Here is a 27,458-nt window from a genome sequence, read left to right on the forward strand (position 1 = left end):
CCTCAGTTTCCCCACCTGGAACACGGAAGTGAAACTACCCAATCGACCTACCTGAATCATTGTAACCAAGTAACCTGAAAGACACTTCCTGTCATTTGCCTGATATGATGTAGTCCATATCATGACATCCACACCCTTGATTTGGGGTCACTTTGCAAATGCTCATCACTGCCTATCCCCATGACCTTGGCAAGCCCATCTCACCTATAATATATGAGTAGATATTTGAAATAAGTGACCTTTAAGGACCTCCTAGCTCTGAAATTCTAGAATTCTGAGAGGTCTGGGGTAAAGGGAAGGGTTGGCATAACTTGATTTTAGGGCAAGGATGCAGCTAGCTGGTGGTGAATAAGGGAGGCAGCACCAAGTAGGGTGCAGGGTGGGGTCTACAGGGCCAGAATAGAGATTAAGAGGGAAGGGACTCCGAGCGTGTAGGAGGGATGGTAGGGTTGGGTGCCGAGAAGGGAAAATGGCATTTCAACCACCATACCAACTTTATTCCTCCTCCTTTGCCCCTACTCCCCTTCCTGGAGCCTTCTAAGTTTTTGCGCCCTGTTGGCCTTTGCATATTCTGTTCCCTCTGCTCAGAAGCCTCTCCCAGCCCCAAGAGGCTAACTCCAATCATTCTGTCTCTCCTAAATGTCTCTTAGTCTTCTCCGAAGCCCCAACCCAAATAGGAACCCTCCTCTTACCTTCTTTCATAGCACCAATTTCCCTTCCCAGCCCTCACTGTACACATCATTATATATGTCTTGGTGTCATTAGTAGCTTACTGTCCATCTCTCCCATTAAACAGGGGCTTCCACAAAGGCAGTGTTTGGTTGGTATTTGCTGAATGAACAAATGCACGAGGACACAAGTAGACTGGGAACAGACCAGGATGCAGGTCCTCACTGTCCAGGCCACAGAGCAGGATCCCTGTCGACAGGTGCCAAAGAGAAGAAAGGCTGCCCCCAGGGAGCCGAGAGGAGCCCTCCAGTGCCCCGGCCCACTCTGCCCTGTCAACACACACGGCTGACGCTGAGCGCTAGAACACTGCAGCTTTATTGATTGATAGAACAACCGCGTCCGCAACTAGAGGTTACATTTGGGGGCTTGGAGGTGAAAGAGAGGCGAATGGGGAACAGAGGCTGGGGTGGAGACAGACAGCAAGGCAAAGGGGTGAGGATGGGGTCGTGTGACTAAAAAATCAACCCCAATACATTTCACCCATTAATAAGGGGGTCTCCTGTTGTGCTTTTACCTTGGTGGTGGGGTGGGCTGGGGTGGTCAGACATGTGGGCCTGGGCATGAGGACTTTTGGCTTTTCTCCCAAGTCTTTGAGGCCTCAGGGCTGGCGCAGCCCCTTCCCTCCCTGCCCCTTCTCCTGGGCTGGGGATAAAGGCCTTGGTGAGCTGGCTACTCTGGGGCAGGAAGGATGCATGGAGACCACTGGGGCCTAGAGGGCCACCAGAGTTGGGCTGAGATGGTGATTATGTGGGTGGCTGGGAGGATGGTGGGAGGGGGCTAGGAAGGAGGGCATTCCTATCCTAGGAGGGTCCCTGGGAAATGAGTGCAGGCAACAAGAGGGCAAGGGGTGAGGTGGGAAGATGCCATCCCTCTGGACCTCACCTGTACAATGGGGGCACCAGCTTAGATGCTCCCTAAGGTCCCTTCTAGTTATAAGGGTCAAGGGATCCCCAGGAAAGAGTGGTCCTTCTGCCCCAACACACACACACACACACACACACGCACACGCGCGCGCGCGCACACTCCACACATCACACACATTCTCAGACACACACGCACAGCACTGACTCGATAGAGAGGCGGGTGCTTCCCGGCCTTTGGAAGCATGGAGGACTCCGCTGAACCCTGAACCCAGCCTCAGCCAGTGGCTCTGCAGGGACTCTCCAGAGCAGAGGAAAGACCCTGGGAATACTCCCCAGCCCCTCAAGCTGCCCAACGAGAAAAAACACAAGGATTCTGCATGCCCCATCCGCGACCCTCCTGGTCTTTGGGGAAGCCAAGAGGATGAGCACATGAGAACATGCTGACCTTCACTCCTAGCCCAAGCTCTTGTGAAGTCACAGGGGAGAGGAGGGGAAACAGGGTCTCTTCTGTCCGGGGGCCTGGGAGAGGGGCAGCAGCTGCAGACACTGTGGTGGGAGGGTGGCCACCCCTGTGTGGCACCCAGGCCTGCCATGGGGCAGAAGGGTCTGCAGCCTGGGATGAGAGGCCAGAACTTGGAGCCGAGGGCAGGATCCCAGCAACATCTATAACATCCCCACCAGCACCCTGGAGACAGGACTGTTAGCCAAACTCCCTGCAGCTGTTTGGCAGGAGACCTCAGGGGCAGTGACAAGTGGTGTGAGACCCCCAGGGCTGTAGTACCTGGCTCTCCCAAGACTGGCTCTACTCAAACTAGCCGTGCGACCTCGGGCCGCTCCCCTTCCCCACTCTGGGCTTCAGCTTCTTCATCTGCACGAGGGGGTCGAATTTTGAGGTCCATCCTCACTCTGACAGCCTGAGCCAGGCGCTTTCCCAGAGCACAGGGAAAAGGAGAATGGATGAGAAAGAGGTGTCAGGCCCATCTCTGAGAGGCAGGGGTGGAAGGAGCATGGCAGGAGGAGGGGGCTTGGTCTTCAGGCTTCACTCAGCACCCTAGGAGCCTGTCTGTGGTCCCAGGATAGCCAAGCTGAGACTTCCATAAGCTGCTATGCAGCACCTGGCCCCCGGAGTCCTTTTCACCAGCCTGAAGGGGACAAGGGATGGAAGGGCCCCAGCACCCCGAGGGCTGACCCTGAACACCCCGTTTTAAGGCCACAAAATGCCTCAGTCACCCTGACCCAGAGGGCGAGGCTGCCACTGGGGAGATGTGCTGGGTCCAGCCAGCCTGGTCTCCCCTGGCGGGGGTCACTCATGGGCCACCCATCAACACACAGACACTGACACACCATGGCGCACAAAGACACACAGCATGAGCAACACTGATACAGAGATGCCGGCCCACAGGCACACACAGACACAGACACTGACAAGTCACCTGGTGATAGGCAAAGACACTCATTCCTGCTGAGGGACACACACACACACATAGACCAGCACGTGCCTAGACACTCACAGTGCCCGCTGGCATACACTGACACCCACATCCCCCACCCACCTGCTGGCACACACACACATACACATCGGCCTCACCCATTCACATGTGGGGACCTCAGCATTTCAGCAGACACACTTTGTCAATCCCAGGTCAAGCCATCCTCAAGGCAGGGCTGTCTGCACCCACTGAGACCTCCAGCAGCATCCCCCCATCCCCCCTCCACCTTGTGCCCTTCGCCCATAAAGACCGGGAACCTGGGGGCCACATGTATGCAGTTCAGCTCAGCCAACGTGTACTGAGCACCCTTACTGTCCGCTCTATGGATCCTGAGGGAAACAAGGGAGGCAAGTCCCCCTGTCGGAGCAGCCAGGGTTGCGGGGCAGATGGATTGGAAGGTCCTCTGAGGGAAGCAGGCACAGGGTGCCTTGGGAACCCCAAAGAGGGAGCACTTGGGGCTATTCATCTCTGGTGCTCCAATGCCTACCCCAGCGAGGGCACAGAGGAAGCACCCAGGTGGTGCCAGGCCAGTGGTTCCTGCTGTCAGGAGAACCTGAGGAGCTTTTCAGCATTTATGACGTCCAACTGCGCTCCAGTCCAATTAAATCAAAACCTCTGAGGTGGGAACCAAGCAGCAATGCTTTTTAAAGGACTCTGGTGGTTCTATTCTGCAGGCAAGGCCAGGAGCCACTGATGACAGAATCCACTCCACCGGGCAATGGAGCGGTTTCCACACCAGGCTCACTTGGGCTGGGCGGGAGCGGGAGGTGGCGGAGGTGGAGGGACTTGGAAGGCTCAGAGGAGGAGCTCACAGTCTAGTTGGGGCAACGGACTCTGCACAGATGGGACAGTTAAGGAACGGCACCTGACAGACGCGATGGAAGTGTATGCTGAGAACCTGGAGCGATTCATTTCAGACAGAGGCCTTGACTGGGCCAGGAAGGCAGCCGTGCTGATTGGGCATCAGAAGGCCCCGCTGCATCCTGGCCTGGCCAACCACCAGCTGTTGGTGATAATGATCACACAGGCCTGGCAGGGGGAGATGGGCAGCCTTTGCCTCGGTTCCCCGCCTGCCTCCTGGCGCTGCAGTGCTGCCCGAGTTCCAGGCCTCTTCTCTGCAGCTGTCCCCACCAAATGCTCCAGGAGGAGCCCTGTGACGCTCCTCACCAAAGGTGCTTGCATTCAATAAGGTCATCTGTAAGCTCTCTGTCATCCATAGGGGATGAAAGGTGGAATTTCAGGCCATCGCAGGCAGCTTGAGACTACAGAACAGGGCTGGACAGAGTCTATTCAGCCAGCACCCTACAAGCAAACACATCACTCAGGAGGGCGGACACACGCGCTGACGTACACGGACACTCACAGAAACGACTGGGTCTCAGTCCAGTCTCACAGGCAGATATGTGCGATTGCACACACAGACCTGTGTTTGCACACACTCCTGCCCAACAATGTACCCACGGTGGTACCTAGACGCAGACGGGCACAGACACATACACACATATGCACGCATGCATAAAGACTCATTCTAGAAGGGGCTGGGCCTTCTCTCTCCCACGGATGGCTGGGTGGGGGCTCAGGGGTGATGTCAAAGAGGAAAGATCTAGATCCCATCATGTCAATCTCAGGCGCCTAACCCAGGACCCAAGGACAGGGAGCCCTTTCATAGCTCCCAGAGAGTGAGGGGACTGGCACCTGCTCCCTCCACCAATCCCAGCTCTATAAGCCCCTCCTCCTTCACTGTCCCTGGGTGGAGAAGGGAACTTTCAGCTAGACAGTGCTTTTTGGCATTTTGCCTTGCACACACCCTCCTATCCAGGGCACCCTTTCATGCCAAGTAGATAAGAAATGAAGGCCCCCCTCCACTTCCAAATTCACTGTCTGATATGGGGGCACCAAATCACAGAAGCGGGACGTCTCTTCTGCTTTTCTCAAAGTCAAGCCTCACCCCAGAAAATGGGCTGGCCACCACTCCCCCAGCTCCTCTGAGACCCAGCTGGGGGCTGAGGCTAGGAGGGAACCGTGTTCTCAGGAGTCTCATTGCTTGTAGGGTGGAGTGGAGAAGGTATCAGTCTTCAGACTGCCCAGGCCCAAGACCCTGTGCTGGGTCTCTTCAAAGGGCGCACACTGAGGAGGGAAATATGGTGTCCCAGAAATAGGTCAGGGGATCTGGGGTGACCTGTGGTCTCCACCATCCAGTGCTCACTCTGGACAGAGTTGTGTGCAGCAGGTGCCCTACCTTCCTTGTCCCCTGGATGTAGGACAGTCACAGAGCTCGCAAAGTCCCACCTGTTCCTCCTCTGATCCCTGCCTCTCCCATCTCAGGAGTCCCAGAGTCTGACCAAGGGAGGGGCTCCATGTGTGCCCCACTTCTGGCTCCCTTCTGGCAAAGCCACCAGGCTGGAGTTTGGCCTTGACTTAGGCAACAGGGGAAAGTCAGAAGCACACCACGAGTGCAGTGAGGACAAGGCCTGTGTTGCGCCGAGGTCCCTGGGTTGGCGGTTGCTATTCAGGCAAGTCCCCTGTCTTTGCAGTAAAGAAGGTGCTGGCAGGTCAGATAGAAACTTGTGCTTTAATATATCTCTGTGTGTGTGAGCGTGAGTGTGTGCGTGTGTGCGTGTGGAACAGCTGTCTCCAGGGCCTCAGTGCCTGGCCTCTGCCCTTGTTCTCTGCTCATCCTTGCAGCCAACGCAGGCCCCCTCCCTGGCGGGCCGGTCCTGCCCCTGGGCACCCCAGCTGGCGGGGGTCAGTCTTTGGTACAATGTGGACACTTTGGTGTGCCGGGGGCAAGGTGAGGGGGGGCCACACAGCTCTCATCATCTCTGCAACGCCAAGAGGAAGATGGCCATGGGCCCCCACAGCTGTGGGCTGGACTGGCAGGGGGCTCCACTGCCCGGCATCACCACCACTGCAACAGGAGAGAAAGAGGAGACAGGCCAGGGCTCTGGTCAGCTCTGGCGGGGGCAGGAAGTGGCAGGCAGGTCGGCACTGTTACTCTGCCCACCTCTTTGGAGGGCCCGAGGGTGGGCACTGGCCTCAGTGCACACAGACAAACTCACAGCACAGACATGAGGTGGCGTGGGGCGGGGTGGGGGTTAGCTCAGCCTGCCGGGGTTCACGTTCACCGACTCGGAACAATTTACTTGATCTCACTGGGCCTCAGTTTCCTCACCTGTAAAATGGGTCCAATGGTGTGCGCTACCCCAAAGGACTGTTGTGAGGATTAACTGTTGTGAGGTAAGTGAAACGTGCACATACAAGTTTGTGTGCCTTGCCTGGTACAGAGTAATTGCTCAGTAAGTAGGAGCTGTTAGTATTGGAAACCTCTGGCCCTGGAAGGCACACGTTCACCTCTGGAGCCAGAGGTACGCACAGATGTATTCCGACACAGGCACAGGAGGTGCTCTGATACCGTGAACAGGTCAGTATGCTCACCGCGAGGGTGGGGGCCAGGCTTCTCATTGTTCACACAAGTACACAGCCTGAGCGAGGGTGGGGCACACCTTCACACAGAGCCACATGATTCCCATCACCCCGACATTCTGAACGCTTATTCAGACACAAACACCCTCCCCCAACAGACAGGAACCCCCGCCACACACAGCTCCCTCCAGATTCAGCTCCCCACCCCCTTCCCGTCTCGCACCTTTATTGGGATCCATCTGCTTCCGGGGACACTCCCCCTTCTTCAGTGTGACGTCATCTATGGCAATATCCCCCAGGTAGCCTGGGCCTCGAACCCCCTCAAAAATAATCTGGGGTGGGGTGAGAAAGCAGGGAGCAAGGGTTGAGGAGGTTCTGCTGGGCACCAGAGCGCTCCCCCGACCCCACCTTTCCCCTTAATCTACCTGGAAGCTCCCCCTAGCCTGACTCTTTCCATCCTTAGCCCCCAGGAAGAAGGACAAGGCTTTCCTAAGTGCTTCCTGGCCACAGCAACCACCGAAGCTGGGGAGGGTCCTCTGGGCCCTGCAGACTCACCTGGAAGGGCCCACTGGGGCTGATGGGCACATGGGCCTGCTGCCACACATTGCCCTTATTGCCACTGAGGGACCAGGCATGCGTGTCCAGAGCCCCTTTGTTCCGGGACCGCACCAGGAGGTTGAGGGAGCCTGTGGTGGGTGTGAAGACAGCGGGCAGTGAGATCTGGCCAGAGCACCCTCACCTTTCCACATTTACCAAGCCCTCTTCTCCCATCATAGCCTGCAGCCCTGTCCCTGTTGACAGGACCTCCTCCCCATGCCCAGCTGGGTGCAATGTCCCATTCCTGCAGGGACACCCTCAGTGTGGGAAAGAGAAGACTTCAGCAGGATTTCATTTCTTCAGGATAACTTGCAAATTTTCTTTCATTTCTTTCCTGCCCTGCTAATCAGCTAATCTCCCCAACCCCAAACACACACATGCACACACCCCCTACCCTTCCCCTCTAGGCAAGGGAGCTGTCCCAGGGCAGTGGGACCTCTGTCTGGGCACACAGCAGAGTTTCCAAAGAAAACAGTGTGTCCCTGTTGGCAGTACATGACTTGTGGAGGGAGATGAAGGGCTTTTAAAATGTTTAATACCCAGTTGGCAAGAGGAGTATGTGGGGTCCAGTAAGGCCCTGGGAGAGAGAAGGCCAGAGGGGACAGTCCGTGTGACCATCCGTGCTCTGCATTCCTCATGAGGTGGAATAAACACCAGCAAGTGAAAGCTTGCAGGAGGCAGATTTGAACTGCATCTAAGGAAGCCCCTGGATGTATCAGATTTGCCCAGCAAAAGAGTGGGCTGTCTTGGGGGAGCATCCTGTCCCTGGACAGGACTATCCAGCAGGGGTGCTGCGGAGGGGACCCCTGTCTCCAATCACCCCCCTGCTCCGTCTCCTTTGAGGCTTCCCATCGCTGTCCTCTCTTGGCCTTCCACACCTGATCTGGGTGCTGTCAGCTTCTCTGATGTCATTTGCTGCCACTCAGGTCTAGCAAACTGGTATCCTTGCTTTTCTTTCAATACTCGAGGGCCGGTTCCTGCCTTAGCACCTTTGCTTGTGATGTTGCCCCAGCCTGAAACATTCTTCCCTCCCTCAAGGAAGTCCCTGACCACCCCATGTAAAATAGCTCTCTGTTCTTTTTTTCTGCATTATTTTCTTTGTAAGGCTTGGCACCAGTAGACTGTAAGCTCTTCAAGGGCAGGGGTCTTTGTCTTGTTCTAGTGTCCTAGAACAGTGCCTGGCATATAATGGTGCTCAGTTAAGTGAATGAATAGATGGATGAATAAATGAATGATAGGATTTGGTCTTCATGAACCCTGAGGTCCTTCCAACTCTGAGATTCTATGAAAGTCCTTGATGAGAGTTACGGAAAATTCTTCATTCAGAATTTAACTATTGGGAACTGATAGGAATTTGACACAGACCTTCCTGCAAGGAGTCAAATAGGGAAGGGAAGATGTGAATCCCAGGCACTGCCATACCGCAGAGCAGAGTGGTCTGGGCCTGGGGAGCTGTACGTTAAGGACTCAGAGTTCACAGGAAGGATAGAGGGCTCCCAGCTCAAACCTAGGAAGACTTCTGGAGGAGGTGGTGCTTTCAACAGCCCTTGAGGAATGGGAAGGATTTGGCCAGGGGAATGTGGTAAGACGGCATGTTAAGCAGAGGGAACAGGCTGAGCAAAAGCCCAGAGGCTGGAAAGCTGGAGTCTGTGCAGGCACCAGCACACAGTTCTGTCTGGCTTTAGATGTGGTAAGAAAGATACGGAGGAGTCTAGTGAGCAAAGCTCATTCTTTTTTTTTTTTGCCGGGGGGGGGCGGGGGGGGATGGGGACAGGGTCTTGGTGGTACAATCATGGCTCACTGCAACCTCAAACTTCTGGGCTCAATAATCCTCCCACCTCAGCCTCCCAAGTAGCTAGGACAGTAGGCACACACCACCACACCCAACTGATTTTTAAAGTTTTTTAGTAGAGATGGGGTCTCGCTATGTTGCCCAGGCTGGTCTAGAACTCCTGGCCTTGAAAAGCACTGGGATTACAGGCATGAGCCACTGAGCCTGAACAGGCCCTTTTCAAAAGGAAGGTTGGGGGTCTTGGACCCTGGATGTCCTCTGTAAAGGGATGTCAGGAAGCCCCTGAGCAGAGGGGAAAATTGGAGCTGATGGGGTGCTGAGGGGAGGGGACGGTGAAAAAGCAGCCTTCCCCATCAGGGTCCTTGGGGCAGGGCAGTGGAGGAGGAAGAAATGGTATGGGAACTGAGGCTAGATCCCAGGGGAATGGGGACAGGGCGCATATCTCCAGGAGGGAGAAGAGAGCCGTTCCTTTGGGGCTGGTGAGGATCCTGGAAGACACGGGCATGGGCCCTGTGAAAGCCAGGGTGAGTACCTCCTCTTCTACTGGGTGCTGGTGCAGCCTCTCAAGGTCCCAGCCCCTGCTGGCGAGGGTGCCTCTACATGCCTGGAACCTTCAATGTGCTCCTCTGCCTGGCTTTGCCATGGGGAACGGGGTGTTTCTTGCTATCCTAGTTCCTCTTCCCTCCTCCCCTCCCACTCTGCTTGGCAGCTCTGGGCACCAGCTGTTCCCAGACCTTGTGTCTCGCTGGCTCTCCTTGGTCCAAGCCAACTCCTTTCATCCCAGGCAGGTAACATTTGGTGGCTCTCTCCCACCAGGGGGTCTGTTTATCTGGTGTCACAGATGGTACAGCTTTGTCTGTGGGAAGTGCCATGGAAATGCCAGCCAATGGGCACCATCTAAGATTGATTCCCCTTCCCTCAGAGCCAGGTATCTCATATCACTGCAGGCTGGAGGTGAGCTGGAAGGGACAGGGAGGGGGCATTGGTGTTGCCTGGGCACTCTTAGCCACGTTCTGGTCACCTCCTTCTCCTCCAGCACCCCTCGGTTACCCCAGAATTCCAGGTCCCTATGGCTGTGGGCAAATGGGCTGAGCATCACCAGGCTAATGCCTCCAAAATCTCCCCTCTCACTATCTTGACCAAGTTATGTAACACATGTGCTAATATCTTTCTTTAAACTAACTCTTTTTTTCTTTTTTGAACTTTGTCATAAGCATCAGTATTAGAGAAATCCTGAGTTTTAAGGGCTAGCTTTATTCACCACATAAAACATACCCAGTGCTGAAATTAGGAAAGATGGGAGTAAACCCAAATGAATTGGTTGTCCTACCCGGGGAAGCCAAATGGAAATGAGAGGACTGGGCAGGGTGGTGGAGTCCTGGTCATCCACCCTCACCTACCCCAGAAGAAGCTTCTTATGAAGTCCAGACCCAGCCACGGGCCAAATGATCTGTGCAAATGGTTTGGGGGCCCCAGTGGATGCAGAACCTTCCATCCCACTCCATTCTTGTTCATCAGTTCAGCCTGACCCACCACCCTAGCTGTGGAAACTTCTCCATGGTGAGCCTTTACATCTACATTTGCTTAAAGTCACTCCGTCTACCGCTACAGCTGAGGAAAACAATGAAGATGCTTTCTGCGGACTGACAAGGAATAATCACCAAGATGACGTACAGTTCAGAGGGAAAAAGCAAGTATAGGACAGTATGTGTAAAATGGGAGGAAATAGAAATGTATTTTATATATATATATATATCTATGTACTAGTTTCTCTTTTTTTTTTGAGACGGAGTCTCACTCTGTCACTCAGGCTGGAGTGCAGTGGTGCGATCTTGGCTCACTGCAACCTCCACCTCCTGGGTTCAAGCAATTCTCCCTACTTCAGCCTCCTTACAGGCACCTGCCATCACACCTGGCTAATTTTTGTATTTTTAGTAGAGACAAGGTTTCGCCATGTTAGCCAGGCTGGTCTCGAACTCTTGACCTCAGGTGTCCCGCCTGCCTCGGCCTCCCAAAGTGCTGGGATTACAGGCGTGAGCCATCTCACCCGGCCATATGTACCGGTTTCTATTGGATAAAGTATCTCTGAAAATTTGCCCTAAAATCTAGTCTATTGATCACCTTTGGCAGATCAACTAGGATGGGAGAGCGTTTGCATTATGTGCCCTTTTGTACCTTTTGGCCTTTGTGAAATGTATTACCTTTCCTATAAACAAGTAAACAAACAAAAACAATTTTTAAAAAATCATGATGTCCTCAGCAGTCTTCCATGACCATGCTGCGGGGTCAGGCAGGTCTCCCTGTTACCACCAGTCTCAGCCCCTGTCCTTCCACTGCCGTAGGGGTCACTAACTCCTAGCTGGTAGCATGGGTTGTTTAATACCTGTCTCTCTCACTTGCCTATAAATGCCAAGAGGATGGGGAACTCGTCCACCTCGTTCACTGCAGCACCTGATACCTGGCACTGGGCAGGAGCTCTGGAAGTGATGGCTGACACTGGTTATGTGATGCTCCTACCAGTACCATCGCCTGCCAAAGGGCACTCCTTAGGTTCACTCCCTCACTTGCGAAGCAGGACTTCCTCTCACTGCCCACAAAGCAGTGATCTCATGTTTAGGGCTCGGAGAAGTCACACAGATCTAGCTTACTGTGTGGTCTTGGAAAAATGCTTGATGTCTCTGAGTCGGATGGTAACACTTCTCTCATCTGGTGGCTGTGAGGGTTAATGCAACCAGGGAGGCGGTGCACCCAGGACGTCACCTGGCAGTCACTCCATATTCGCATCCTCTTAGTTGTCTTCTCCATCCCCTCCACTTCCATCTCATCCTGCTGGAGGCTGGAGTCTTTTCTTTTTCCTTCTTTTTTTTTTTTTTGAGATGGAGTTTTGCTCTTGCTGCCCAGGCTGGAGTGCAATGGTGCAATCTCAGCTCACTGCAACCTTCACCTCCTGGGTTCAAGTGATTCTCCTGCCTCAGCCTCCCAAGTAGCTGGGATTACAGGCACCCACCACCACGCCCAGCTAATTTTGTATTTTTAGTAGAGATGGGGTTTCACCGTGTTGGCCAGGCTTGTCTTGAACTCCTGACCTCAGGTGATCTGCCTGCCTCGGCCTCCCAAAGGGCTAGGATTACAGGCGTGAGCCACCATGTCCGTCCCCTGCTGGAGTCTTTTCTATCTGCAGGCTCAGGACTCCCTGACCGTCTCAAAACCTCGGACAAGCTGGCTTTCAACTTCTCCTCTTGCCAATTCTCCGTGCAGACCCGTCCAAGGACCTCTCATTTAGCCAAGTGGGCAAGCTGAGGCCTCACATGGGCCAGCCCGTGGCCTCCTGTGGACCCCACTCCCCTCCCATCCTCCAGCACACACTTGGTGGAGACTACCTGGTCCCCCAACTCACCGATGTGTTTCCCATACATGTGGTAGAAGAAGGAGACACAGTAGAACTTGGCGCTGGCATTGTAGAGGGGACTCACTAACCTTGCACGGTCCCCCAACTCCCGGGGCCTTGATGTCTCGATGAACATGTAGTAGCCTGTGGGGAATGGGGAGATGCGCCAACAGCCCCCAAGACAGCCGGGCCGCTTCCTACCTGATTCCCTCTCTGCCTACGCCTCTGCTGGCTGAACCTGAGGCGCCTCACCCCACGCACCCTGAACCTGAGGCGCCTCGCCCCACGCACCCTGCTTCATAGCGCAGGAGCCTGGTCAGTGCTCATGAGTCCTTGGCTCTACTGTAATTCCTCTTCCTCTTGATCCTCTATCAGGACAGGGCTGCATCTCCCTCAGACCGGGGCTCCCTGAGGACGGGGCTGTCTCCCCTCAGACCAGGGCTCCCTGAAATCGAGGCTGTGTCTCCCCTCAGACCAGAGCTCCCTGAGGACAGGGCTGCATCTCCCTCAGACTGGGGCCGTCTCCCTTCATCCCCAGTCTGGGGTGTCCTGGGCCTAGATACCCCCCTGAAGCAATCCTCCATTTCTGGCAGCAGGCCCGGTCCTCACCCTCAGGGGTGCCACTTATGTCAGTGGGGGGACCAGTGTTGGGGGAGCGTTTGGGGTTCTGGGTGAGGGCATTCTGCCGCGTCCAGTCAAAGTTGTCTGTCAGGTCCTGGGTGTAGCCACAGATCTTCTCATCCTCAAAGTGGCAGGTGTTGTCTGCATTTTATGGGGCAAATGAGACAAAGAGTCAGCCTCTTCAGCCCCTGAGGCCCAGCCTCGCCCCTGTCACCCCCCAGAGGTGGCTCCCATGCATCCAAGCAAGGCACCCAGGATTCCAGGCTTCAAAAGACCAGGCATGGGGCCCACAACAAATTTCTCGCCATAACAAGACTTCTTAACCCTTTTTGTGCCCTAGGCCCTTCTGGCATCTAGTGAAGCCTAAGGATAATCTCAGAATAATGATTTTAGACACATAAAATGAAATGTATAGGATTATAAAGAAAATCAATTATATCGAAATACAGTTGTCAAAATATTTTTCAATTTGTTATAAAATCATAAGTAGGCTTCTTTATTATCTAATTAAACCACAAGATCTAGTATTAGGTCTAGTAACTACTATAGTTTTGAAATACAAATGGATATAAACGATTAAATTTAGAGACGTCTGGAACAACTATAAGGTAAGGTGAGAACACGGGATTTCTACTGCTGACAAAATCACAGGTCCTGATTTTACTACTGTGGTTTGGGTCCTCCATTCGTCATTGAAGGGGATGTTAAATTTCTGCTAGAAGACAGGGAAAATAAAGAAATAATTGAGGCCAGGCATGGTGGCTCATGCCTGTAATCCTAGCACTTTGGGAGGCTGAGGCGGGCGGATCACCTGAGGTCAGGAGTTCAAGACCAGCCTGGGCAACATGGTGAAACCCCGTCTCTACTAAAAACACAAAAATCAGCCAGACGCTGTGGCACGTGCCTGTAATCCCAGCTACTTGGGAGGCTGAGGCAGGAGAATCACTTGAACCCGGGAGGCGGAGGTTGCAGTGAGCTGAGATTGTGCCACTACCCTCCAGCCTGGACAACAGAGTGAGACTCCATCTCAAAAGAAAAAAAAAGAAATTAATTGTATGCCTTTCCATGTTCATAGACTGCCTGAATTCTATACATAGATTCCTTGGAGGTCCATGGGTCACAGACTAAGAACCCCTGACTCAGGCAACAGGGGGTGTAGATGAGCCCAGCCTCTCCTTTTTTCTTTTGGGACAGTAAGCCTCTCCCCACCTGCCTGGCCTTTAAACCCCAGAATAAATCCCAGATATAAACATCTCCAGCCCAACCCTGCTTCTCCTTCTAGCCTCTGGCCCTACCCCATGGAAACACAGGGGGAATTCATTTTCTCTCTATCTCAAGGATAGCCTATCTCCTTTCTCTCACCAGGAGAGCCTTTGTGTCCCTAAAGGGAAGGGGAGGTCATGGGTGACTGGGGAGTCTCACCTGAAAGGTTCGGAGAGTTGATGGCTGAGAAAGCAAGCAGGGAAACCAAGTCAGAACTGAGGTGTGGGGCTCTGCAGAGGATACCCTGCTTGGGACCAGAGGACAGGGTCCTCAGAGCCAGGCCTGGGGGCCAGCGGATCTGGCCTGCAGTGACAAGGTAGGAGAGTACACGGTGGGGAACCCCAAACTTAGGAACCACACGAGGATGGTGGAGGGGGTCCCTGGCCATGAGATGGGCCCATCCTTCCTACCACCACCACTGTCACCTACGCTCTGTATAGTGGATGATGCGGGAGGCCACGTCACCAGCCCCGAAGGTGGTATAGGGTGTGAGGCGGACCTCATAGCTGTGGGGCACACGGAGATCGGTCAGGATGTACTCCAGCAGCTGCCCCTTCTCCACGCGCCGGACCGGGATGGCCTTGACCACCGTATTGTGCTGGTTCAGCTGTAAGTACAGGGAGTTCCCAGATGCCTAGGAGGTCAGGCCCTCAGTTTCCTCATCTGTGAGACAGGACAATCACCCCTTCCGTGCCCACCTCCTAGGGCTGTCTTCGTAATAAAAATGATGATAGCAACACACTGAACCATTAATAAGTGTGGGGCACTGTTCTAAGTATATTGCCATTAGTAAGTCATTTAATCCTCAAAATTACAATCCTACGAGGCAAAATATTATAATTACCCCCATTTTACAGATAAGGAAACTGAGGCCAAAGAGAGTAGCTTGCCCTAGCTCACACAGAGCTGGGTTCTGGCTTAGGCAGTCCGCCCCTGAGCCACACTCTTACCCTCCCACCAGTCACCTCTTGGGATGAGCAGAACCACATGGAATCAGACGGGGCACGAGAACAGCAGAGAGACCCTGGCTTTGCATGGTGGAGACCCCCCTGGATGAGACTGACCCTCCCCTCTCCCACACCCCTTCTTAAGCTCTTGACCCAAGAGTTGATTCTATGTTCTGTGAGCAGTGCTGGCTCCCTCCCCCATGAACCCAGCAGACTCTTGCCCGCCCAATTCTCAGAGCTGTGCCTAGAGTCTGGGTCCAGAAGGGACAGTTCCCTAGAATCTCCGATCTCTTGCTGCTATGTCCAAAACTTTTCTCCCTGCCCCTGAAGAATTGTCTCTAAAAGGGTCAACATGTCTGAGCCCCATCTCCGACCCTTCCTCTGGCCTTGATGAGCATTTCCAGGGTCAGCCACACCACCCTCCTCCTGCCCCCAGGCCCCCGCTCCCCCTTGGCCCACCTGGCGGACGCTGAGTCTGTAGTTGAGCACAGGGTCGACAGCGTTGGGCTCCCTCTGAGTCCACTGCAGCACATAGGAGTAGTTCTTGGACAGCTTGTGGCTGCGGGTGGGGTTGGGGGTGTCGAAGTAAAACTCCGGGCTGTAGGCTTTGGCTAAGAGGGCGGGGAGGGGGGCGTTGGGCCGTGGAGGGTGCGGGGGAGACACAAAGAGAGGAGGTGTGGGAAACAAGAGGATTAGGTGGGAAACAGACAGGGGATGGAGAAACAAAGAGAAAGGGAATATTGTGAGGTGGGGAATGTTGGGAGAAGAGGGGATTGGGGAAAATGAGGATGGGATAGGAGGGAAAGTGGGAGATGGAGACAGGGAGATTGGAAATTCCAAGAGGTGACGTTGGTGAGAAGAGAAGGGCAGTCCGAGAAAAAAACAGAGTAAAGAGAAATTTAGGAAGACACAGAAAAGGGATATGAGGGAAGACGGGGAAAGAGAGTGGGGGAAAGACACAAAGAAGGGTCAGGGATATTGGGAGGAAAGAAAGAGAAGGGAGAGGAGGGGAATAGAGAGAGGAGTGGCGAGACAGGGAAAGTGGGAGAACAGGGGAGAAGGGAAGGAGGTGGGAAATGTCACAGGGGCCTCTGGCTGGCAGGGCTGGGTGGTGGGGAGGTGGGGAGGGGGCCAGTGACCTGCCGTCCTATCCCCCTGCTGTTGAGTGAGGGATCCAAACAGAAGCTGAAGGGCCACTCAGTCAGTTGGGTGCTGCTGGGAAAGCCGTGTATGCCACTGAAAGGGGGACAGGCATCCCCAGGCTCGGCTCCAGGGGCGCTGCCACCAGCTTTTGCAGGGAGGCGGCTCTCCCCACAGGGAGGAAGACCATCAGCAACCCAGGCAGCCCCTCTTGCTCCCCTAGGCCTCCCTCACCACCACCTCCACCCCTTTCTGACCCATCCATGGCAACCTGCAGCCCCTGACACCCAACCTGAGAATGCCTCGAAGAGCTGGGGCTGAGAGGGGTTTCTGGGCACCGAAGGGCCTGCACCTCTAGGGTGCCAGCTCAGGAAACGTGTGCTGTCTGGCCCAGTGCCCCGCAACAACGTTCCAGAGAAGCTGTTGAGGGGCGTCTTCTCTCCTCTAAACTACACCTCAGGCTCCCGAAGGGTTCCCCATGCTGGAAGCTGGGATTGGACCGAGCTGAAAGGGGTGGAGCCTATGCCTTACGCAGGCGGAGCCCAGACGTGGCTTGGATGGGTTTCGAAGGGTTCTAGGCCTGGTTTGGGTGCTGGTAGAGAGGTGAAGCCGAGGCCTGGGGGAAGGCTGTGTTTGAAAGCGGTGCGGTTGTCACACGCCCAGGAAGCGGGCTGAGCTGTAATGGGCGGGGCTTGGACAGGTCTAGGCATAGGCGGGCCTTGGAAGGGGAAGGCCTCAACCTCAAGGAGGGCGTGAGTGGAGGGGCGTGGCCCGCACCTGGAGGGCGGGGCTGGGAGGCCCACGTTGGGATCTGAGTGGCACGGGGCGGGGCCCGGCCTGGCCTTGGCGTGGGCGGGTCTTGGAAAGGCCCGGGCTAAGCCCGGAGCAGGTGGGCTTCAAGGGGGCCAGGGGGCCCACGCAGGCAAAGAATCGCCGGGGCTGGGATTGGGGCAGAGCCTGGCCCCTGGTGGGCGTGGTGGGTGGGGCGGGACCCACTGGACGCTCACCGGAGACCTGGAAGAGGCAAGCAGCCGAGCCCACATCGTTGGAGACGCTGCACTCGTAGCTGCCGCTGCTGTCGCGAGTTACGGCGTCGAGGAGCAGCTCCGCGTGATCCGGCGCCTCGGCGGCGGCGGCGGCGGGAACAACAGGCGGCGGCGGCAGCAGCTGCCCTTTGAAACGCCACACAGCCGAGGCGATGCGCTGGGGGCTGCCTCGCAGCAGCGAGCAGCGCAGGAGCACGGGCCGGCCCAGCGCCTGGCGCACGTCCTGGGAACTGGGCTCCACCTCCGGCGGGACTGGGGGCGGGAGCGGCGGTCAGCAGGGCCTCTCCCCAGCGAGTGGGGCCTGAGGAGCGGCCCGTGAGGAGGCAACGCGCTCGCCTCTACTGCCGTGAGCCCCCGCCAGGAAAAATCCCAGGGCGGATGCACACCCGCAACACATCCCTCCGATGGCCACGCTCTTAACCTCCCAACCTGCAGATACCCACTCCCTCCTGGCCATTCCCTCCAGCCATGCTTCCCAGACCCGGCCTCCAGCCACGCCCTAAGTTGGCCCCCTCGCCCCACGCCCACCCCAAGCAATGAAATGCAGGATAACGCAGGGGTTTCGCGCATAATCTCTAAAGCTAGATGCGCTGGGTTCAAATCCCAGCCCTGCCTCTGTGAGACTTCAGGCAAGTTACTCAACCTCTCCGTGTCTCGGTTTCCCTGTTTGTAAAAATGGGGGAATAATAGAATCTATTATAGGGCTGTGGGGGGTTAAATGAGTTAGTGCATTAAAACTCTTAGAACAGTATTTGGCACATGGTGGTAATTTTCATCATCTTGTTATCAGTGTTTCCCTTGAGGGTCCTTCCTCCTCCTTCAAAATCCCATTTCCACCTGTCAAAATTAAGTAATCTTTTTTATTCACCGGGTCCCTGAAAATGAAGATGGGAGATACTTGATGAAGTGGAGCAAAGAACACAGACCTCCGTGTCCTACAGCACGGGGTGTCAAGGAGCGTTAGGGGTATCAGGAGTAGGTGGTGGGGTTTGGTTGGACTGGGGTGAGTGAGGGGATGAAGAGGGACAGGCCGGCTGGGAGCCGGAAGGAAAGCTGGGAAGGTAGTCCAGGTGGCGTGGTGGACTCACACTGCACATTCAGCTGCACCTGGGCCTCACGGGGACGCACGTTGAAGCCATTATAGCGGGCCGTCTGGCAGCGGTAGGTCCCGCTCATGTCTCGGCTCACTCGCTCCAGCCGCAGCTTCCCGTCCGGAGTCTCCTCCAGGGGCAGCCCCGAGGGCAGCAGTGCAGCCTCCTTGTCCACGCGGGACCAGAGCACGGGCGGCCGCGGCTTGCCCCGCACCTCGCATTGCAGCTCAGCAGGCGATCCCTCGCGCACGGTCACCACGGCCCTACCCTTGGGCACACTGATGGTGGGCGGCACTGCGGGGGTGATGGTGGTCAGCGGAGAGGTAGGAGCGGAGTTAGAGCTCCCCACTGGGCTCTGCCTTCCGGCTCCTGCTTACCTCCCACTAGGTGCAAGCCTCCCTCTCCCACCCCAGACTTCCCACTGGTCCCCCAGTATTTCCAAAGCAGAACTCACTTTTCCAAATCCTCTCCCTCTCCTGGGTCTCCACCTCAGGGTCTCCCAACTCAAAATGAGACCTTAAAAGTCAGCCTGGCCTATATTCCTTCTTCCCCAGCACTAGTAAGTACTAGGGATTCCACCTCTTAAACATTTCTAAATATATCCATTCTCGGTCCTTCTGTCCTACTGCGGGTCCTGGCCTATCTAAAGACTTCATCTTCTCTTGCCCTAGTGTGTTATCACAGGCTGCTAGTCTGTCCTACACCATCCTTGCCCTTTCTTCCTAAGTAATAGGATATGGTTTTCAGCAGGGCTTATAGCCACCCAGAAAAAAAGACTACATCTCCCAGCCTGCATTATTGTTAGCTACAGCCACGTGACTAAATTCTCGCCAATGGGATACTAAGGAAAATCAGGGTGTTTAAAAGAAGCTGTACCCCTCTTCTCCTTCCTGCAGAAAAGAATGCAGAATAATGGCTGCAGCTGGAACTGCCATCATGGGCAACGTGGCACATGCTAAGGATGATGGAAGAGCAAGCCAGGTGGAGCCTGGGGCCCTGAGGACTTGGTGGAGCAGAGCCCCTATACTAGCCCTGACTGCTCGCCAGCAGAGTTTTACATGAAGAAGAAATACACATCTGGCTAGTTTAAGCCACTGTTAATTAGGATTATTTCTGTTACTAACACTGTTAATTTATTTTATTCACGGCAGAACTTAATTCAACCCAACACATTGCCCAATCAGAGGGTCTTCTGAAGACTTCCATCAGTCCCATTGCACATCACATCAAGCAAATTAAAATGTACCCATATTCTACATTAAATATAATTTAAATATAAAGTTTTTATTTGTAAATAGCTCTACAAGGCAAGCTGAGGTCCAGTGATCTAGTTAGTATAATATATACTCTATAAACATTTATGCATTTATTGGCTTTAATTGTGCAGTTGTTTCTTTGTATTTTGGAACCAATTAATTTATTTTTCCAGGCCCTTAAGACACTTCCATACCCTAGGCCATCAGGCCTATGAGCTAAATGGAGGAATCAGCCCTGGGCCCCCGCCCTGGCTCTAAGACATTCCAACTCCCAAGCCCTCTACACACCGTACGGGCTAAAGAGTAGTCTCTCCCTGTGAGGCTGTACTGCCTTCAGGGAACTCTTTCCAGGCTCTCATGTATCACAGTTTGCAGTAATATATTTATCTGTGAGACTATCTGAAACGTGTCTGCCTTTCCTCCTAAGCTCTATGAGGGCAGAGCCTGTTTTGCCCACCACTCTACCCCAGGACCTAGCACAGTGCCTGGCATATTAACAGGGACTCAATAAAAGCATGTGGCATGAACAAATGGTGGCCTCCTCACTCTGGCTTCCCTTTCCCAAGCCGTTGCCTCCCCACTACCTCCTGTCTGTGGGCCTCTCCACCCCCCTCACATTTCCCCAGTGCCCCTCCAGCTGCCCACCTGTCTCAGAGGAGATGTTGACCTCGACGCTGAGGTCAGGCACGGGTGCCCCTGGGAAAGAAGCCATGCACAGGTAGGTGCCATAGTCACTGAAGTGCAGGTCAATGAGCTCTAGGCTGCTAGTGACTGCGGGCAGCTCAGGATCATTGCGGGTCACCAGCAGCCGCTTGGACATGCGTGCCGGCTTGCCATTCTTGAACCACTGGTAGGTCACCTTCTCCTGGGGCACTGCATCCACGTGGCACGATAGCTTCAGGTCCTGGCCCAGCTGGATGTTCTCACTCTCTTTGATCACATCAGGAGTGATCTGGAATGTAGCGTTCTTCATGGCTGTGAGTGGATGGGGAGGGAAGGGTAGCTAGGGTTGGCCTGACTCCAGGGGTCCATGTCCCACCCCAACCAGACCTAGCTTCTCCCCTCTAACTGGCCCTTCTGGGGATAGGGGGCTACAACTCCCCCAGGTGAAACTATCACTTTTCTCTGCTTGAAAATTGTTTCATTTGTTCAGATGTGCTTTACAAGTTCAAAAAAGGTCACCGCAGAAAAACAGGTTTGGTAATAACAGAACATACACTATGTGAGAGGCACTGTTCTAAGCACTTAACATGGATTTACTAGTTTAACCCATCCAGAATCTCTGAAGGAGATGCTTTATTACCCCCATTTTACAAAGAAGGGAACTGAGGCTCAGACAGTTTAAGTAACTTGCCCAAAAAAGTAGCCAATCTTGAATTCAAACTCAGAGTCTGAGCTCTTGACCACTACAATGCTTTGTTTTTATCATTGTTTTAAACCTTAAATATGCAAAATACACATTTGGAAGCATGAACTAGAATATAATAGTGGTTCTATCTAGAGAGTGGAACTGAGGAGAATTGACAATTTAATTGTTACATTTCACTCTTTTGTGCTGTTTGACTCTTTGTAATAAGTGTGTGTAATTTTTGTAATAAGAGACCAATACAATCACTTTACGTGCAATTACATAAAAACACAGCATTTAGAAAGAAAAAGGTCTGGCCTCTTAAAAAAATGTGGGTCATGTTTGAAATAAGCCAAGAGTTAAATCGAGTTTTTAATCAGGTACCCAACCTTCTGGACAGGACACTGGCACAACAGGCACAAGTCAGGTCCGTGCTGGGAAAGGCGGGCTCTACAGCCACCGTAAGAGGTGACCGTAAGTATTTGATGTAAATTGAGATCTTACCAACCCAGGCTTAAAAGGCCAAATGGAATCAGGTGGAGAAAAATAATCTTCTGATGGGAAAAGTACCATCGAAGGAAAAAGTAGTCATTAGTCACAATTTTTAGCCTTCTTTCTTGCTCTGATTAAGTAAAAAGTCACAGAGAGCTAGTTTCTTTCTGTGAGGAAAGTCAGAAAGAAACTGACTGGTCAGTGAGAGATGAAGAGAGTTCATGTAATCAGTGACTCTCAGTGGAGTTCGGCAGAAGCTGTACTTTACGTTCAAGTGCTAAAGAGCTGGAAACAAGCCTGGATCTTTAAAAACAACAACCAAAGCCAAGCAGGGAGTGTATATTCAGGGCAACTTGAATCAATGCTCTCAGGTAGCCAAAATATATTTAAAAAAAAAAAGAAAAAGAAAACAAACAAAAATCCCTAAAGCCACACAAGCAGAAAAATTTAAAGTTTTCTCCTTAAGTCAGAGTGTCAAAATCAAGATCATAGTGAGCAGTTCATTACTGAGGCTGAGGTTTAATAAGAAAAATGTTTATACTTCTTTAGACTGTGCTCAAAGTTTTCTATCATTTTTACATTTGGTAATTATCTTCAGATTCATTTAAATACTTCCCTAATAAATATTTCCAAATAGGGCATATGGAAATGTGTGTTATTTTCACTTAAATTCAGTTAATCACATAGAAACCATGGTACAGGGAGAAAGCCAGGAAATTACTCTTGAAGCCTAGAATGTCCCCATTTAGCTTTTGCAGCCTCAGTTTCCCAATCTTAAAAAAAAAAAGTAGGTAATCAATCCTAGCCCTTCCTACTTCTTGGACTGTTGAGGTTACATTTGGAAATGTAGATTGTCAACTGTCAATAAAGCTTTATACAAATTTTGTTCCTTCTGCCATCTGCTGGCAGTTAGCTGAATTGCAGGGAAATCGAAGGCCATGGAACATCCTCTGTATGCCTCACCTACCAAGGAGAAGCAAACAGGCCCCTTTCCTAGTTCACTGGTAGCTCCCAAAGACCAGGGACCCTGTCTACCTCACAACTTCCCTCCCACCCCTTCTGAAGCCACGTACATCGCACCAGCAGGTTGACAGTCTTCTTGGCAGGGTTGCCCACATTGTTGGTGGCTGTGCAGTTGTAGTAGCCAGAGTCCCGGGCCTGCACTGAAGGGATGCTGAGGGTGCCACCCTGGGCCAGAGCACCCAGGGGCAGTGGGCCAGGCCCATGGGACCACTGCAGCTGGGGGAGGGGATCACCGCCTGTCAGCAGACACTGCACCGTCACATTCTCCCCAGGGTTCACCACCAGAGTTTCGTTCACAGACAGCTTCAGGGCTGGTGGTGCTAAGAGGACAAGGAGTGGGGTCTTAGGGGACTGTGAGGCAGGGCTGGATGTTGGGGAAAGTAAGGGGCTAGGAAAACCATAGAGGCTGGAGAAGCCCTCGGGGGAGATGAGAGGGAGAAGACAGAGCAGGAAGAGGAGGGGAGGGACCAGACATTAGTGGCAATGTGCCTGGAGTCCCTGTGGGGTGGGGCACTATCTCCTGGTTGGGAGTTAGCTCAGGTAGGGAAGGAGTATGGGGAGGAAAACGCCTGTACCCGTGGTGTTGGTGAGCCGGAAGGTGATGGCCTTGTCTGGGATGCCGCACACGTTACGCACAGACACCTGGCAGGTGTAGCTGGCATAGTCCTGGGGCCGCAGGTTCTTCAGCTTCAGGACCTTGGTCTCCCCCTGGGCAGCAGTGGACCACTGGGGTGAGGAGCCTGCTTGAGTCGCCAGGGATCCCGCATACTCATTTGCCCAGCAGCACAGCCTACCACAAATGCCTGTCTAATTCCTCTCTTCCCACCCCCACCCCCACCCTCACCATTTAGCCCCCGGGCTCCTGAGCCTGGGGTGGATGCTACACTCTCCATAGCCTTGGCAGTGCCTCATCATGGGCTTCTCTGGGTCTGAGGTTGCCCTGGTACACACTGGCAAGGACCAGGCCTTGGTTTCTCCAATCTGGGAAATGGAGGGGTAAGAAGGGAACTTACTTTTACAACCCACACAAACATGGGGCTGGCCCACAGCCACCGCTGAAAGCCCTCGCTGGCAGAATGGCATCACCACCATCTCCTGGGACTATCAGGTCCCATGGGAAGAGGAGTCATCTCCTCGCCCCCAGATCCTGCTGTGCCCGGCCACAGGTTCCCAATACTCTGCCATCCAGCAGCAGACTGGGATGACCTGTCTGCCCTAGGGGTGCCTTTTCCTAACTAGCAATGTTCCTGGAGGACATGTTGCCTCGGGGACACTCCTGTCCTCACTGCTGCTCCCTGGGCTTTCTGTCATTTTTCTGCCCCAGGCTGTCTGAACTCCAGTCAGAATGTGTGTTTCCAAAGTAAGAACAGAATTGTTGAAGTCAGGGCAGTCCCAAAAACTCAGCCCCATGCCCCCCTCCCTGTTGGATGCAGGAGAAAAAGTGTGGGGTGAGCCAGCTGCCCGTCCTGACCTGAGTGTAGAGGGGCTCATAGATGTCGACCCCATTGTCCTGGCTGTGGGACAGGGTATCGGAACCCCGCTTCCAGATGAAGCGGGCAGGCGGGTTGGAGTTGACAGTACAGCGCAGGAACACCGTCTTCTCCTGGTAGAAGTTGCCCCGCACATCGCTCACTGTCTGGTGCACCGTCAGCATTGGCTCATCCAGGTCTGCAAGGGCACAGCCCCCATGGAGTCAGGAGTGGGTGACCCCAAGGTTGGGGGGCTCAGGCTCCCGGCAGCCCTTAGGAAAAGCTGAGCCACCCTCAACAGACATTTCCAGATTGCCAGATGCCCTCCCAGACCTGCAAGCTTAACCAACCTGTTAGAGGCAGGGGACAGGACTTTTTCTTTTATTTGAGACAGAGTCTCGCTCTGTTGCCAGGCTGGACTTCAGTGGCACAATCTTGGCTCACTGCAACCTCCAACTCCCTGGTTCAAGCGATTATCCTGCCTCAGCCTCTCAAGTAGCTGGGATTACAGGCATACACCACCATGCCCAACTAATTTTTGTATTTTTAGTAGAGATGGGATTTCACCATGCTGGCCAAGATGGTCTTGATCTCCTGACCTTGTGATCTGCCCACCTCGGCCTCCCAAAGTGCTGGGATTATAGGCGTCAGCCACTGTGCCCAGCCTCTTTCTTTTTTTTTTTTTTTTTTTTTTTTTTTTTTTTTTTTTTTTGAGACAGAGTCTCACTCTGTCACCCAGGCTGAAGGGCAATGGTGCAATCATCGCTCACTGCAGCCTCAACCTCCTGGGCTCAATCTATCCTCCCACCTCAATCTCCTGAATAACTGGGACTACAGGCATGTACCACCACACCTGGCTAATTTTTGTATTTTTTTACAGACAGGGTTTCACCATATTGCCCAGACTGATCTTGAACTCCTGGGCTCAAGCGATCCTCCCACCTCGGCGTCCCGAAATGCTGGGATGACAGGTGTGAGCCACTGCACCCGGCCAAGATGACAGGACTTGATGCCTTCCCAGACGTCCTCAGAGCTGTGCCTCCCAGGGACCCGCATGAGGGTGTCTAGCTTTGCAATCTCCCATCATGGGATGGAGGAAGCAGCTGCTTCTTCAAATCCTAGTTTAGCTGTCAATTTGTAGTGTGACCCGCCTAAGTCCCTTCTCTCTCTGGGCCTGTTTCCTCATTGGTAAACTAAGGTAGCTTAGTAGTTCTTGGCCCTGTTTGCACAAGAGTATTACGTGGAGATTTTCTTTTTAATACTGATGCCTGGCAGAGTTCATTGATAGTGTCAAAAGTCAGAACAATGATTGTCTCCGGGGGGAATTATTGACTGGGAGGGGGCGTGAAGGAACTTTCTAGAGTCCTGGAAATGTTCTATCTCTTGAACTGGAAGTTGTTTACACACACACACACACACGTAAAAAATCATTAACCTTTGCACTTAAGATTAGTACACTCTATTGATTAATCCTCAATTTAAAAAAAATAATTAAAAAGCTTAAGAAAGAATTGATATTTGGCCCCACCCCTGATCAATTACATCAGAATCTCTGGAAGTAGGGCCCAGGCATCCGTTTTTTTAAAGGGTCCCCTAGAGATCTTCATGTATGGCTGTGAGTCACAGGCACTGACAGTACACATTCCAACATTCTCCAACGAATGTTCCAGCAGCCCATCATTCTGCCCCTTCCACAGCCCACTGGGATAGAAGTCACCACCATGGCCATGAGAGGAGGTGGGCATTGGTGGGGTCCAGGCTATGCCTGCCAGCCTCTTCCGGGGCCAATAACCTAAGAAATGGCCCTCAGCTCCAGGTTTTGGCAGGACCCTGGCTGGCTGATGAGGGACAGAAGAGAGGTCTAGGGTGTCACTGTTCATCACTCTACTGAGTCCCACTTAGGGAGTGGGAGGATGTATAGCTAATAGGTAGGTTCATTCTAAGCCTTCAAATGGTGCCAGACAGGCTCCTGGGCCTGGGCCAACAGTTTCTGGGTACCTGACTCAGCCTTATGGATGACTCAGGAAAAGAGGCTTCTCGGGCTAAAGGAATACCCGTGGAGAGCAGGTAGGGACTGGCGGCTTCTCATGCAGCTAGCGGCAAGGACTCGGGGAGTGGGGCTTGGTCCTATGTGTAATGTAGTAAGGAGGGAAATCTTAGAGCTGCGGCAGGACAAAAGCAGAGACATGAGGTACTGCGGGAAGGGCAGTGGACAATGGGGAAGAGATCTGTTTCCACATCTCAGATCTGAGGCTACCCCGCTCCATGCCTGTGGGCAAATCACATGGGACCTCAGTTTCCTCATCTGTAGAAGGGATGTCAGTCAACCCATCCTGCCCGCCCTGCTCAACTCACAGGTATGTTGCAAGGTTCATATGGGATTACAGGTGCGAAGGTGCAGATGGTAGAGGGTGATACACACAGCCCGGTACCTCTTAGGCTCCTCTACCGAGGTCAGCTTCTCCATCCCATCCCATCCCCACTTCCCCACCTCACCTCATCCCTGGGGCGCCCTCTGGCCCGGGCTGGGCTGTCAGGGCCCGGGGAGAGAGGGGGGCCTCAACTCACACTGCACGTCCACGCGGATGGACTTGATGGCCGGCACCCCCACGCCATTCTCAGCCTTGCAGTAGTAGCGGCCGCCCTGCGTGCGTGCAATACGCTCGATGCGCAGCGTCTCGTTGAACACCGATGTCTCCTGGAACTTGTCCGACGCGCTACCTGCCGTCTTGGTCCACCGTACCTGGGCCGCCGGGCGGGGCAGAGTCAGACTGTCATACTCACACGGGGTGGGGGTCTCAGCGCTGAGTGCCCTGCAACGGCACCCCTTTCTCCCATACTTTTTCACAAGCGCACGTGGGGCACACGCAGGCCTAGGAAACGAACCCAGACAGACTCGTGGGAATGCACAGACGGGGTAGGATGCCACGGAGTCAAGAGCTGGGGAATCTGGGATCAGAGGGAAGAGGCTTTAAATGGGGCACGCAGTGCTGTGGTTAAAAGCATGGATTCGGCCGGGCGCGGTGGCTCACTAATCCCAGCACTTCAGGAGGCCAAGCAGACGGATCGCCTGAGCTCAGGAGTTCGAGACCAGCATGGCCAACATGGTGAAACCGCGACTCTACTAAAAATACAAAAATTAGCCGGGCGTGATGGTGCGCGCCTGTAGTCCCAGCTACTCAGGAAGCTGAGGCAGGAGAATCGCTTGAACCCGGGAGGCAGGGGTTGCAGTGAGCCGAGATCAGGTCACTGCACTCCAGCCTGGGCAACAGAGTAAGACTGTTTCAAAACAAAAACAAAACAAAACAAAAGACTGATTTCCATCTTGGTCAGTCATTCCAGGGAAAACCAGCTATCAGGTCCTGAGCAGCCCAATGGAGGGGCTCACTTGGGGAGGAATTGAAGCCTCAGGCCAACAGCAGCGTAAGTTAGCTTGGAAGTAGATCTTCCAGTCTCCGTCATCCTCCAATGACTGCACCC

The 27,458-nt window shown here is 53.6% G+C and overlaps 1 protein-coding gene across 1 annotated transcript in view; it reads right to left on the reverse strand.

Moving 5' to 3' along the window:
* Positions 1–1,032: 1,032 nt before the first annotated feature.
* MDGA1 (MAM domain containing glycosylphosphatidylinositol anchor 1) overlaps positions 1,033–27,458 on the reverse strand; it is a 63,846-nt gene continuing 37,420 nt past the window's right edge. Inside the window, exons 3-17 of the mRNA XM_032140680.2 lie at positions 26,547–26,721; positions 23,981–24,177; positions 23,085–23,217; positions 22,560–22,829; positions 20,292–20,621; positions 18,388–18,684; positions 17,261–17,551; positions 15,573–15,724; positions 14,596–14,773; positions 14,326–14,349; positions 12,892–13,044; positions 12,292–12,426; positions 7,061–7,191; positions 6,729–6,837; positions 1,033–5,990 (exon numbers count right to left, since the gene is read on the reverse strand). Coding sequence (XP_031996571.1) covers positions 5,899–5,990; positions 6,729–6,837; positions 7,061–7,191; positions 12,292–12,426; positions 12,892–13,044; positions 14,326–14,349; positions 14,596–14,773; positions 15,573–15,724; positions 17,261–17,551; positions 18,388–18,684; positions 20,292–20,621; positions 22,560–22,829; positions 23,085–23,217; positions 23,981–24,177; positions 26,547–26,721 — 2,667 coding nt within the window. The 3' untranslated portion in view covers positions 1,033–5,898. The remainder of the gene's footprint in view (positions 5,991–6,728; positions 6,838–7,060; positions 7,192–12,291; positions 12,427–12,891; positions 13,045–14,325; positions 14,350–14,595; positions 14,774–15,572; positions 15,725–17,260; positions 17,552–18,387; positions 18,685–20,291; positions 20,622–22,559; positions 22,830–23,084; positions 23,218–23,980; positions 24,178–26,546; positions 26,722–27,458) is intronic.

This window comes from Hylobates moloch, unplaced genomic scaffold (genome assembly GCF_009828535.3).
Source record: "Hylobates moloch isolate HMO894 unplaced genomic scaffold, HMol_V3 SCAFFOLD_20, whole genome shotgun sequence".
Lineage (NCBI taxonomy): Eukaryota > Metazoa > Chordata > Mammalia > Primates > Hylobatidae > Hylobates > Hylobates moloch.